We start from the raw sequence: 14,538 nt of genomic DNA on the forward strand, positions 1-14,538 counted from the left end.
TGTTCAATTTCTGCAGTGCATCTTGTAGATAATGCACACTGATACTCCTGAACGTTGGTCGTGGAGGGATTGGATGTTTGTGGATGCGATGTCATACAAGTGGGCTGCTTTGTTCAGGATGGTGTCAACTTTCTTGAGTGTTTTTGGAACTGCACACATCTAGGCAAGTGGGTAGTATTCCATCACACTCCTGACTTGTGCCTTGTAGATGGTGGACAGGCTTTGGGGAGCCAGGAGATGAGCTACTTGTCACATTATTCCTAGCCTCTAACCTGCTGTTGAAGACACTGTGTTTATGAAGCAAATCCAATTGAGTTTCTGATCCATGCTAACCCCCAGGCTGTTGATAGTAGGGGATTCAGTGATAGTAACACCTTTGAGTGTCAAGGGAAGGTGGTTGATTGTCTGTTATTGCAGATGGCCATTGCTGGCATTTGTCTGGTGTTAATGTTAGTTGTTACCTGTCAGACCAAGCCAGGATTTTGTTCAAATCTTGTTATATTTGAACGTGGATAGCTTTAGTATCCGAAGAGGTGTGAATGGAGCTGACCATTGTGCACCATTGGCAAACATCCCCTCTTGTGATCTCGTGATGGTAGGAGTGCCATTGATGAAGTAGCTAGAGATGGCTGAGCCTAGGACATTACCCTGAGAAACTCCTGCAGAGATATTTTGGTGCTAAAATGACTGATCTCCCAAAACCACAACCATTTTCCTATTACAAGTATGACTCCAAACACTGGAAAGTTTGCTCCCTGATACCCATTGATTCCAGTAAAAAGTGAGGTCTGCAGATGCTGGAGATCAGAGGAAAATGTGTTGCTGGTTAAAGCACAGCAGGTTAGGCAGCATCCAAGGAACAGGAAATTCGACGTTTCGGGCCCTCCTGATGAAGGGCTCTGGCCCGAAATGTCGAATTTCCTGTTCCTTGGATGCTGCCTAACCTGCTGTGCTTTAACCAGCAACACATTTTCAACCCATTGATTCCAGTTTTGCTTGGGCTCCTTGATGCCTCAATCGATTGAATGCAGATTTGATGTTAAGGGCTGTCACTCTCACCTCACCTCTGGAATTCAGCCCTTTTGTCTGTGCTTGAATCAAGGTTGCAGAAAGATCAGGAGCTGAGTGGCCCTGATGGAACCCAAACTGGGCGTTGCTGAGCAGGTTACTACTGAGCAGGTGCTGCTTGATAGCACTGTTGATGATACCTTCCATCACTTTATTGATGATCGAGAGTAGACTGATAGGGGCAGTATCTTTTTCAGTATAGGAACATACCTGGGCAATTTTCCACATTGTCAGGTAGGTGCCAGTGTTGTGACTGTACTGGAAGAGCTTGGTTGGGGAGCAGCATGATTTGGAGCACAACACATCAGTACTATTGCTAGAATGATGTCATAGCCCACAGATCTTGCAGTATCCAGTGCCTCCAACTGCTCCCTGATATTGTGTGAGGTGAATTGGATTGGCTGAAGACTGACCTCTGCGATTCTGGGGACCACAGTTGGAAGCCAAAATGGATCATCCACTCAGCACTTCAGCTGAAGAATGCTTCAGCCTTATCTTTTTCTACTGATATGTTTAATAGCTCTGGTTATGGATTTTCTCACTGATTAAACCGTGGGTGGCACGGTGGCACAGTGGTTAGCACTGCTGCCTCACAGCACTAGAAACCCGAGTTCAATTCCCACCTCAGGCATCTGTCTATGTGGAATTTGCACAGTCTCCCCGTGTCTGCGTGGGTTTCCTCTGGGTGCTCTGGTTTCCTCCCACAGTCCAAAAATGTGCAGGTTAGGTGATTTAGCCACGCTAAATTGTCCCCGTAGTGTTAGGTGAAGGGGTAAAGGTAGGGGAATGGGTCTGGGGGTGTTGCTCTTCTGAGGGTCAGTGTGGACTTGCTGGGCCAAATGGCCTGTTTTCACACTGTAAGTAATCTAAACATAAAGAGGATACTTCCACCAAACAAACCTCTTCATTTCAATGGCTACCTGTTTTTTTTTGAGCAAAGGACTTCAACCTGTTCTGTAATTGTTGATAGTCATTCTGATTTCAATATTCTGATAAGGAATAAACCAGGATAAACAATCCATGTCCAGCCTTAATGTAAGTCTAATATGCACCATGTGAGTGAGTTGTGGTTGTGCTTTCTTGGAACAATAGTTTCTGATAAGTTTACAGTGAATTTGACTGCTGAACAGTCCTTTAAAAATCTTTAGATTATCAGAATCCATGTCCAGTCATGCCATGAGACTGGTAATATATTCATACAACATAGAACATTACAGCGCAGTACAGGCCCTTCGCCCCTCAATGTTGTGCCGATCTGTGAAAGCAATATAAAGCCCATCTAACCTATGCTATTCCATTATCATGTTTGCTCAATGACCATTTAAATGCCCTTAATGTTGGCAAGTTCACAATGTTACAGGTAGGGCATTACACGCCCCTGCTACTCTGAGTAAAGAAACTATCACTGACATCTATCCTATATCTATCACCCCTCAATTTAAAGCTATGTGCCCTCACTCTAGCCATCACCATCTGATGCAAAAGGCTCTCACTGTCCACCCTATCTAATCCTCTGGAAGAAGTGACAAACTCACAAAGAGCACTCGGGTTCTGGTATCATTTTTGTAAAATGTTATCCATTTTCTTACTGAGATCTGCAGTGGAAAATGTTATACCTTTGCTTGTCAGAGTCTGTGATTAAAATGCATTTCTAGAGCAAAATAGGAAAATCTTTATGAGTGAGATCCACTATTCCATTGGATTCTGGTCGGATTGGGTGGCTGGGTTAGCTGGGTTAGGTTTGGGACTCAATAACTCACGAGCATATGACATAACAACAACAGCCCATTCTACCTTCTTGCATTTCAATCTTTACTTTTCCAGCAGATCCTTTAATTTGAGCACTTTCTGCCCACCAAGACAGAAATGTGTTCTTTGAAATAGACTTCTAGTATGATTCTTTGGTCTGCATCTTTTTGTTCTCTCTGGAGGACCAATCAGCACCTGATGGCTGCTTTAAGTGTGGAATGTTCTGGATTGGATGTCAGTGCCTCTTTATGAATCCCTTCACTAAATGGATAGTCAAGCTACTGTGCCTTGTTCCTGACTCTTGATAAAAGAGTTTGTACTTTTCTGTTGTTTTCTATTGAATCTTCAAGTCACCAATTGACAGGACCTGATTCCAACTATAGAATGCAAGCCAATGGAGTGCAAGATTTTTAGTCTTGTACTTGATCCCATGGTAAATGTTTCAAATGCAAAAGCAGATAACTGTACATTATCAAGCATTCAGATATTGGCACACGACTGAGCCATAGGGGAGCGTTCTTGACAGGAAATTTGTCAGGGAGTCAGTCTGACTGAAAGGTTTGGCTTCTAATTGATAAAACCGCCTGCATCTGCTTAAGTTATTTTGAGGCATCTGATCCTGAGGTGAGTAGGGATGTGGTTTCTGGAAATCTGAGGGAAGGGACAACATGCAAATGTGCGCTGACCTTGGGGTTGAGGGGAATCAATCTTCTCCTGACCAACAAGCAGTGCTGTCAAAACACTTCATGCTGAACCTCCCTTGAGCTGCTTATGTTCCTGAAGCCTGGCAAAACTAGTGCTCCCCAATTATACTTGTCAAATGTAAGGATCCCAATTTCATAATAAGTCGACTTTACAAGGTAAATGCTGAATCTGTCAATTGGACTGCAGGGTTCCACTATAAAGCATAAATGTTATCTTCATAGAATCCCTACAGTGTGGAAACAGGCCATTTTTCCCAACGAGTCGAAACTGACCTTCCAAAGTGTATCCCACCCAGATCCATTCCCCCACTCTACATTTCCCCTGACAAATGCACCCAGCCTACGCATCTCTCAACACTATGACACTTTAGCATGGACAATCCACCTAACCTGCACATCCCTGAACACGATGGGCAATTTAGCACAGTCAATTCACCTAACCTACACATCCCTGAACACTATGGGCAATTCAGCACACCCAGTTCACCTAACCTGCACATCTTTGGACTGTGGGAGGAAACCGGGGCACCAGCAGGAAACCCACACAGGCACGGGTAAAATGCATAAACTCCACACAGTCAGTCACCCAAGGCTGGAATTGAACCCAGGTCGCTAGTGCTGTGAGGCAGCAATGCTAACCACTGAGACACCATGCCACCCTATTCTTCATTTTTTTCCCCCATTTTTATTGTATTTTCAACATATTACTTCATAAAATATGGTCCAAATGGAACTTCCATTTTTTTTCTGTCAAACTCTGAAATTGGAAATGACATGACCCATTGAGTATTCTTATTCAAAGTGGAGGGATCATCCTGTGCACTCAGTTTTCTTTTGAGTGGAATGTGATGATGTATGAAAGAGACATTTAATGTGTTTCAAAACATTTGTTAAGGATCAGGAAATACCATTGCTTGGCATGGATCAGTTTACTGCAAGGTTTACTCGATGAAGCACTTTATTAAATCCCACATGCTCTGCAGAGCTGAAGGTCATGGGTTTGCATTCTGTTTCTTGCCATTTTTGCTGACAATCAAACCATCAACCATGGAGGAGAAAAAAGAAACAAAAATCAACCACAGTTCCTGCTAATTATTAAGCAGCCTGATGTAATGCAAGAATGCATTAACATCAGACTAAAAAGGGAGTAATATGGCCCTGTACATACTGCCATCATATATTCTGTTGTTTTCTATTGAATCTTCAAGTCACCAATTGACAGGAACTGATTCCAACTATAGAATGCAAGCTAATGGACTGCAAGACTTTTAGTCTTGTACTTGCTCCCATGATAATTATTTCATATGCAAAAGCAGACATCTGGTTTCATGTTAGCTACATGTTACTCATAAGTATTTGAAATGACAAGTTAATTTTGACTGTCAGAAGTAGATGAATTGGGTGAGATATAAAAATGTTTAAGCCTCAAACCCAATCTCAACCTGCCTCCAACACACTAACCTCCCTGTTTGATTGAGATGGGCTGGAGACAGATAATGAGCCTGCTTTAGGAGATGAATGTCTATTTATTATGAAATTGGGATCCTTACATTTGACAAGTATAATTGGGGTGCGCTAGTTTTGTCAGGCTTCAGGAACATAAGCAGCTCAAGGGAGGTTCAGCATGAAGTGTTTTGACAGTACTGCTTGTTGGTCAGGAGGAGAATGATTCCCCTCAACCCCAAGGCCAGCCCACATTTGCATGTTGTCCCTTCCCCTCAGATTTCTAGAAACCACATCTCTACTCACCTCAGGATCAGATGCCTCAAAATAACTTAAGCAGATGCAGGCGGTTTTATCAATTAGAAGCCAAACCTTTCAGTCAGACTGACTCCCTGACAAATTTCCTGTCAAGAACGCTCCCCTATGGCTCAGTGGTGTGCCAATATCTGAATGCTTGATAATGTACAATGCTTAGTCCGGTGATTATATTTGCAATAATCAATTCTGTCTTGGTCTTGAGTAATATCCTATCATGTGTGTAATTGTTACTGATTTTTTTTTGCAGACCATGGCCATATACAACATTGGAAAGAGGCTATGACCTTGTGACTGGGGATCAGGCACCAGAAAAAATATTCAGGTAAAAGAAAAGTGAATTTGCTTCATTAACATTTTTTTTTTCTTCTTTTGCAAAACAAATAAGTTCAGAAAGGTTTTCTGTTTAATTGGTTCTAGATAATCGATTCTTGTCAAATATCTTATTGTATCGCTCACCTAAATCAAAATACACCACTTTAACATATCTTAGATTCAATTTATATGCAATTCCTTGTTTCACGGGATCAGTAGACATGTATAAGAAATTGTTTTATTTTCATTTTGGGATAGAATTCATGAAAATTTTATATATATCCGTATTTTATGTATATCCTGAGTTTTGTTACTTATGCATAAAACTAGTTATAACTCGACACTGCTGATAAAATCCCTGCAGTGGAAGTAGGCTATTCGGCCTATTTAGTCAACACTGACCCTCTGAAGAGCATTGCACCCAGACACACAACATGACTTATCCATCGAGCCTGCACATCCCCTGGACACTATGGGCAATTTAGCATAGCCAATCTACCTTAACCTCACATCTTTGGATTGTGGGAGGAACTGGGAGGAAACCCATGTAGACACTGGGAGATTGTGCAAACTCCACACAAACAGTTGCCTGAGGCTGTAATTGGACCCAGATCCTTGGTGCTGTGAGGCAACAGTACTCACCACTGAGCCACTGTGCCACCTTAAAGTCATACTGTCGGAAAAGATGTGGAGAATTGTAGTGGAAAGTGTTATGCTTCTGCAGTAACACAGTGCTTGTCAGAGTCTATGATTAAAATGTGTTGCTGGAGCAGAATAGGAGAATCTTTATTTTACCTTTTATGTCTGCTATACATGAACCAGAAACATTTTGATATTTGAGCTGGTTGCCTGTCATTTTCAGAAAGATTGCATACTGTAGCCTTGCAATTCTCCTTGCTGGAGTGCCATGCTGTGTGATTCCCTGCTTGCTGAATAGCCTGTAAATGTATTGTGAAAGTGCCAAAATGGTTATGAAGGGTTGGCACATGACAGGTGAGGGTGCGCTTAAGCCTGGTGGCTGTAGAGATGCAATTTACTCATATCCAATGTGGAGGTCGTTCAAAGCAAGCAATGAGATAAATGTGCTAGATATCTACTCTGGTTTCTGTTTCGAGTTTCATCAACATCTAAGTCACTTGGTAAACCTGGTAAGATAGGGAGTTGAATATTAATGAAGTGAGTTGGGTTGTCAACAAAATACTTAATAAGCAATAATCCCCTGAGTTGGCCATTCTGCCTGGTGAGAAACTTGTCACACCATTGCAAAATACATCAAAAGTTGAGCCAGATGCTCTCTACAACAAAATGTGTCTGACTGGATTTCTCATCCAATCTCACCCGAGTCCACATTGCTTCGACCCTCATCAGACAGTGCCTATTATTTTTAAAAACATCTTAATGAATGTCCTATGATTTTGCTCCGAGTGGACAGTCTAATGACAGTTTGTATGTCTTGAGACAAATTGATTTTGGTAAGCAAAGTCTTCAGAATGGCAGATGGTGCTCAACAAATATGAACCAAATTCCTCTGTTAAAGGCTTCTGATTGTTTAAATGTGTCATGTCTAAAATATGACAGATGTTAAATAGAATAGAGTTCTATATGCAGACAGAGGTTAGCTAGGCTGCTTTAATTTGTTTTCTCTCAGCAACAAAGGGGCCATCTGAAACATGTGCTCAGTCATGCACAAGTCTTCCCATCACTCCAGAGCCCAGTCAACCAGTTTGTTTCATCTGAAGACCAGTATTAAATTCAGCCTAAGAATATGACATAGAGAATAAAGTGTGCCCGCTGATGCTGTATGTTGCCTTTGACTGCTGTACAGATTGCAACTCTAAAGCTGTGGATTCCTTGCATGTGCATAATGACAGTCTGAAGGCCTGGAGTGGGAAAATAATCAATCATCTGGAGACAGGAAAGGCCATCGAATTGAGATGTTGCTGTCAGTTACCTTCCACCTCGCTCCTTTAGTCTCTGTGGTTTTAGACTTATCAGGAATGTGGCAGTCCAACCTTCCCTCTGTTTCAGAAAGGTAATTTTATGTGGGAAGAAGTATATTTAACCTAAATAAAAACTGAAAGAAGTGTGGGTCCTGTAAATCAGAAACAAAGACAGAAATTGCTGGAAAATGTCTGGCAGCATCTGTGGAGAGAAATCAGAGTGTTAACATTTTGGGTCAGGTAATCTTTCTCAGAACCAATTCGGTGGAATGATTACTCGACCCGAAACATTAACACTGCCTTCTCTCCACAGAGGCTGCCAGACCTGCTGAGTAATTTTAACCTTTCAGTTAAAAAATTTACAAATAGTGATATAAATGCAATTTCAGATTAATCTGATGGATTTGTTTTCTAATCAACCTGTTCAGAGATATTATGACATATCTCTGCCGCATGTGGGACTTGAACCCAGGCCTCCTCACTCAGAGAGACAACAATTGCACAACACGATCCCTCTAAAGACAAGTATTGTACATATTTTGAATCAATAAAAACATCTTAATGAATGTCCTTTGATTTTGCTCACAGTAGACAGTCTAGTGACAGTTTGTATGTCTTGAGGTGAATTGATTTGGTAAGCAAAGTCTTCGAATGGCAGATGGTGGTTCAATGTGTTCTGATGTATCTTTGGAGCAGGTTGAACACATGCTTTTAATTCAACAGAGTTCTATCTGATAAACTGTAGCCAATTTGTAGTCTGTATTTGGTCAACATTAATGACGCTGTCTTGTAGGCTTCCAGCTACTTAAATGTAAATTTTGAGTATTGGTCACTCCTCTCACAGACGATTGAATACAGATTTCACTTTTACATCAATGACTCAAAACGCGCTGTCTATTTTTCTCTCTCTCTGTAACCCACTCACCAGCTTTTCACTTGCATACCAATTAATGAAACAAATTATGACACAAGGAGAAGCAGATGGTGTTCACCCCATGCAGTCCAGAGAGTAGTAAAGGCAGCTGTAAGATCCTTCACAATGAAGCAGATAACTCTTCAACAATGACACATGTGCACCAGACGAAAAAGGAAAGCTGAGCTTACACTGTGGTTAGCATTCAAATGTTTTCACCTGTTCCAGCTGTTTTAGTGACAAGAGTTGAAATTCAGCTTGACTCCTCAGTGTGATTAGACACTTGTGAAGTTAAACGTCTGCAAAACACTTGTTATTGACCATATCCCATGTTTATACTGCTAATAACATAGTGGATACCCTATACTGCTAGTCACAGTTAGACAGAGGGCACAGTACATTGTGCAGACAGTGGTATTTTAGTACAAAACTCATTATTTAACTGGTAAAATGTATTGCCTGCCATGTCTTGTCATTTTAAGGTCCACATGATATAAATAGATAAACCAATAAATAACATTTTTAAATCACATAGTTATTTCTAAAAACTTCATTTTTCAAATCTGTGTGAAAAACTAGGCAGAAATTGCACATTGACAGTCTTTTGGAGAATTCTTTGAGTGCTACAGAACTGAGATGGTGAATTTTGTGGAGACATTGCAGGTGTTCATATGAACTGGAGAGCATTGGGGAGAAAGGTTTATTTTCTGTATCTCTGGACTCGCAGCTACAGCCCAGCATTACTGTAATTAGCTGGAGCTGGGGGATACATTTCATAAAGTTTGCGTGAACATTTGTAGCTCGGGTGCTGGTTGTTGTCATTGTGGGTATGTTCGCCGATCTGGGAAGTTGATTTGCAGAGGTTTCGTCCCCTGTCTATCTGACATCTTAAGTGCTTCGGAGCCTCCTGTGAAATGGTGCTGTGCTGTGTCTTCTGGAATTTATTTGGGTCCATTCCTGCTGCTCCTGGTTGTTCGTTGTAGTAGAATTAGAATTCCTACAGTGTGGAAACAGGCCCTTCAGCCCAAAAAGTTCACACCGCCCCTTCGAAGAGTATCCCACCCAGACCCATTACCCTACATTTCGCCTGACTAATGCATCTAACCTGCATTCCCGATGAAGGGCTTTTGCCCGAAATGTCAATTTTCCTGCTCCTCGGATGCTGCCTGACTTGCTGTGCTTTTCCAGCACCACACTCGCGACTCTGCATCTAACGTATACGTCTCTGAATGCTATGGACAATTTAGCATGGCCAGTTCACCCAACCTGCACAGCTTTGGACCATGGGAGGAAACCGGAGCACCCAGAGGAAACCCACACAGACATGGGGAGAATATGCAAACTCCACACAGAGAGTTGCCTGAGGCTGGAATCAAACCTAGATCCATGGTGCTGTGTGGCAGCAGTGCTAACCACTGAGCCACTGTGCCACCTATTGGCTGGTATATTGGGTCCATGTCAATGTGTTTGTTGATGGAGCCTGTGGATGAATGCCATGTTTCTAGAAATGCTCTGTCTGTCCTCTGTTTAGCTTGTCCTCTGATCATTGTGCTGTCCCAGTCGAATTTGTGGTCCTTGTCATCTGTTTGTATGACTACTAGGAACAACTGGTCATGACATTTAGTGGTGAGTTGGTGGTCATGGATGCGGATTGCTAGTTGTCTGCCTGTTTGTCCGATAAGTGTTTTGTGCACTCTTTACATGGAATCTTGGAAATTATGTTTGTCCTGTACATGATGGGTGTAGGGTGTTTTGTCCTGGTGAGTTGCTGTCTGAGTGTGCCTGTCAGTTTATGAGCTGTCATGAATCCCAGTGGGCGAAGAAGCCTGGTGGTTAGTTCTGAAACGTTTTTTATATAAGGCAGCATGGCTAGTGAGTTAGGTTTTGGTATGTTCTCATCGCATTGTTTGTCTGTTAGGCACCTGTGGATCAAGTTGCGGGGATATCCGTTCATGGTGAAGATTCTGTAGAGGGTTAGGATTGCATTAGGACCCTGTTTAAAAGGGCTACAACACACTGCAGCATTTCCAACCAATGAAGAGAAGAAGAATACCTCTGCAGCCACTAAACACCACAACCAGCTGTCTTGAGGACATACAGATGACAAGGACCACAAATCCGACTGGGATAACACAACAATCATAGGACAAGCTAAACAGAGGACAGCCAGAGAATTCCTAGAAGCATGGCACTCATCCACAAACTCTATCAACAAGCACATTGACCACGACAACGGCCAACTGGAACCCGCAACCGGTAGCAGCAGGAATGGAAACAAATAAATCCCAGGAGACACAGTACAGCAATGCTTTGCAGGAGACTCCAAAACACTGAAGGTGTCACCTAGACAGGGGACGAAACTTCTGCAAATCAACTTCCCAGCTCGGTGAACATACCCCAACTATAATCAATTTAACACTTCTCCAGTTTTATTATCATTAATAATTCTTAGGATATGGGCATTGCTAGAAAGACAAACCTTTATTGCCCTCAAAAGGTTGGGAATACTTGATCAGAATTGGGTATGAATGTCATATTTACATGCTTTTTACACGGTAGCACATATTCCAACACTGGACAGTTGCAAGTTTTAAAAAAAAGAGTTAATAAATCCGATTAGATTGTGCAAATGGAAAATTCTTCAGACTGTTCCCCAAAAACTCTGACTAGTATTCACATGAAAGGAAATTACTGTTCTGGAAACTTAAGTTTTTGAAAGCTGGATGTTGTCTTTCCAAGTGTTGTTAAAATTTGTACATGAAGTAATGTGGTACTTCAAAAGAAGTTCAACATTTATTTGATGTGTTTCTGAATTGAAAAGAGAATCCTTTGAATGTCATTTACTGTTTGCCAGTGCTTATGTTTTGTGATGAAAGTCTTCAAAGATCAAATGAAATTAGATTGACGTATTTCAAAGAGGAATGACATATGAAGTCACTCTAAGTCTTCGTCAATTTTCTTGACTCTTTTTTCTTCCATTCTGAACAGCCATTGATAAGATTGAATTTATGCAAATAGAATTCAAGCTTTTCATTGAATCTCAGAATTGCTTTCGAATCTCCCGATTTGGTCCATCATCCCTGCATCTGTCCTTCAAGTGAGCGTTATTACCTAATGCCAATCTCCTGCATTTTCCTCATACAATCGCACATTCTTTTTCACAGAAATAAGTGTCCAATGCCCTCTTGACTGTTTCAGCTGAACCTGCCTTCACCACACGTCACATGTCACTACTTGCTGATTGAAAAAGCTTTGTTTTTTTTCAGATGTGTCATGGTGGCTGAGTGATTAGCGCTGGTACCTCACAGCTTCAGTGACCTGGGTTCAATTCCAGTCTCGGGCGACTGTCTGTGTGGAGTTTTCGTGTTCTCCCTGTGTTTGCATGGGTTTCCTATGGGTGTTCTGGTTTCCTCCTACAGCTTGATGATATGTGGGTTAGGTGGTTTGGTCATGCTAAATTGTCTGTCGTGTTCAGGGATATGCAGATTAGGTGGATTAGCCATGTGAAATATAGGGTTACAGGGGTAGGGTGTGTGGTGAATTGGGGAGGTTGGCTGAATTGTCTGTTTCCACCCTGTAGGGATTCTATGAATTACCCTCTTGCTTCTTTTACAAGTTACTTTAAATTTATGGACTCTCATTCTTATTCCTTTTGTGGAGCTGGAGCAGTTTCACCCTATCTACTTATCAAGCCTGTTCATGGTTTTGAAAACTCTATCAGATCTCCTCTTAACCTTCCTATTTTAATCTCTCCTCATAACTGAAGTGTCCCATCCCTGGAACCTAAAGGAGATTTTTAAAAAATATATTTCAATTGATCGAGTGTCTTTCTTTGAAATGTTTCAATGTAGACTCTGTCACGAGAAAAATTGACCTCAGATGTTGGAGCACAAATGTTGGATTAGTACATTGGAGCATGAAGAGGGGGTGTTGCATTGTTGATGGTATATCAAGCCAAGGCCCATTGTTTATTTTATACTGGTGGCCAGGCTGAATATTGAACATCCTACGATTCTATTCAAAAAGAATTTTTGTGGTGTCGTGGTCAATATTCTTCCATGCGCCAACAATGCCAATTAAAATCGAGCTTTCCTCATAGTTCACAATACCTTGTTATGTCTAAAATGCGTCTATTTCCTTGTAAATGGTTTCATGTTTGGGAAGCACTTGGGAAGTTATTGAAGGTTTAACCTGACAACACATCCATGACATTTGCCTCCTTGACCATGGTTTCCAATTCAGAGATGGCGAAGTGTGTGAGCTTCAGTATGTGTGCACACTTCTGGTGGTGACTGGACTAGACTACCATTTCAGTAAGAGCTTTAGAGGAGGTTCACCTGCCAGAATATATCAAGTACACTGGCAGCAAGCTGGTCATGCAGGATTGTTATCATGGCAGTTTCCTGAGACTTGGTGGCTTGTGTTTGTATTGTGGTGGAAACTGAGACTAGATGGGCTGGCCAATACTTCGATCCTGGAAAAGATAGATTTCAAGCTTTGCACAATGGTCTGTGTCAAACACTTCTACGCTCATTGAAACTGCTGTCAAGATTTTAAAGCCTGTCAATGTGTTTTGTTGTGCAGGAGCATATCAGTGTCAGACTATAGTCACTCTTTGGTGGCAAAAGGCCATAAGTTGCCACAGGAGGTATCTAAGTAGGATCCAGAACTGAATCTAAAACAGTCAATATCAGAGTTGATGTCTGAGTGTGAGAAAGAGTGAAAATTCACCTTGTTCCACCTCTTGCAGTTTTGGTCTACAGCTCATAGGTACCTGAAAGGGAAAGGCACAAATGTAAGATTATTGTGTATCCTTACACAATTAAGGGAGGTCAGTTTGTTCACTTGGCTGGACAGTCAGTTTGTGATGCAGAGTAACACCAACAGCAGGTTCAATTCTGGCTGAGGTTACCATGAAGGGCTCTCCTTCTCAACCTCTCCACTTAACTTGAGATGTGGTGACCTTCAGGTTAAGTCACCACCAATGATCCCTAATGAGAGAGCATCCCTATTGTCAGATGAGACCATGGCAATTTGACTTTTACACATTTTTGCAGTGGGATGCAAGAGCAAGATTGAAGAATGTCAGTATGTGTGAATGTGTTCGGGTAATATGGCCATCCTGATTGGTTAGTTGAAAATGTGCGAGTCGAAGCCTTGCCAAAATAAGTCAAATGATAGGTTTGATGCACCATGAGTGAGGTTTGTGATGTAGTTGGCGGAATATGGCACTTGAAGATGCATTCTTAGATATGTGTGTGAACATTTTCCAATAAAACCCTTGCAATGGATGCTGCAACTATCTGATTGCAACACCTTTGCAATATTCGTCTGCATGGCCTGGCCCCTTGCAGATAGATGACATCTCTCATTGTCTTCATGTCCTCAAAAAAGGCCTGCAGTGCAACGCGAACAGTAGCACCCTGTTCTCTGCTACTTAATGCCATTCTCCATTTCTCCTCAGGCCAAAAGCTATCTGTAATGCACTTCCCCTTTAGTTAATGCTGGCTAACTTCGACTTGTGCTAAGCTCTCATGATTTCTCAACTCTTACTCAGAGTTACAGTCATTTGACAACACATTGTGTGTCTGTTCTCTTCAATCATCAAACAGTGTATTTGCAGGATTGCAAGCAATGTATGAAGGGTATTCCCTCACAGTGACTGGTCCCATCCAAATCAGAGTTCAATCCAATTTTCTGCGCTCTATATTTATTGTTGCTTCTTTCTCTTTATAGATCTACCTACAGTCTGGGTCAAGGTTTATGGCTGCCAGTTAGTAAAAGTTTTGTTGTGCCTCCAGTGGAGCTGTCCATCAGGCCATTAGCCAGCTGCAAGACCGATGTCCTGGTGACAGAGGACACTGGAGAGGTCAGGTAAGATTACCAATCCCAGGCACAAGATGGAGGGAGTAAGGACATTTTAATTGTGTTGATGTGATTGTATTATCCAGAAATCAAATTAAGAAGACATTTGCCAGCTGTTATTTCAAACTCATCCAATTCGTAGAATAATTTGCTGTATGATGGATGTTGCCATTTATCTGTTTATTCAGTTTTCTAATGTGGCTTTCCATCATTTTATGTGACATGC

At 41.7% G+C, this 14,538-nt stretch overlaps 1 protein-coding gene across 5 annotated transcripts in view; it reads left to right on the forward strand.

Annotated features, from left to right (window-relative positions):
* LOC132825811 (astrotactin-2-like) overlaps nucleotides 1–14,538 on the forward strand; it is a 1,607,744-nt gene that overhangs the window by 745,601 nt on the left and 847,605 nt on the right. For 4 of the 5 annotated variants that reach the window (XM_060841306.1, XM_060841305.1, XM_060841301.1 and 1 more), the window contains 2 exons: nucleotides 5,530–5,604; nucleotides 14,184–14,321. In XM_060841306.1, the coding sequence (XP_060697289.1) occupies nucleotides 5,530–5,604; nucleotides 14,184–14,321 (213 nt within the window). The remainder of the gene's footprint in view (nucleotides 1–5,529; nucleotides 5,605–14,183; nucleotides 14,322–14,538) is intronic. The other variant, XM_060841303.1, reaches the window with a different exon arrangement.

The sequence above is a fragment of the Hemiscyllium ocellatum genome, chromosome 21 (assembly GCF_020745735.1).
Source record: "Hemiscyllium ocellatum isolate sHemOce1 chromosome 21, sHemOce1.pat.X.cur, whole genome shotgun sequence".
In the NCBI taxonomy this organism is placed as follows: Eukaryota; Metazoa; Chordata; class Chondrichthyes; order Orectolobiformes; family Hemiscylliidae; genus Hemiscyllium; species Hemiscyllium ocellatum.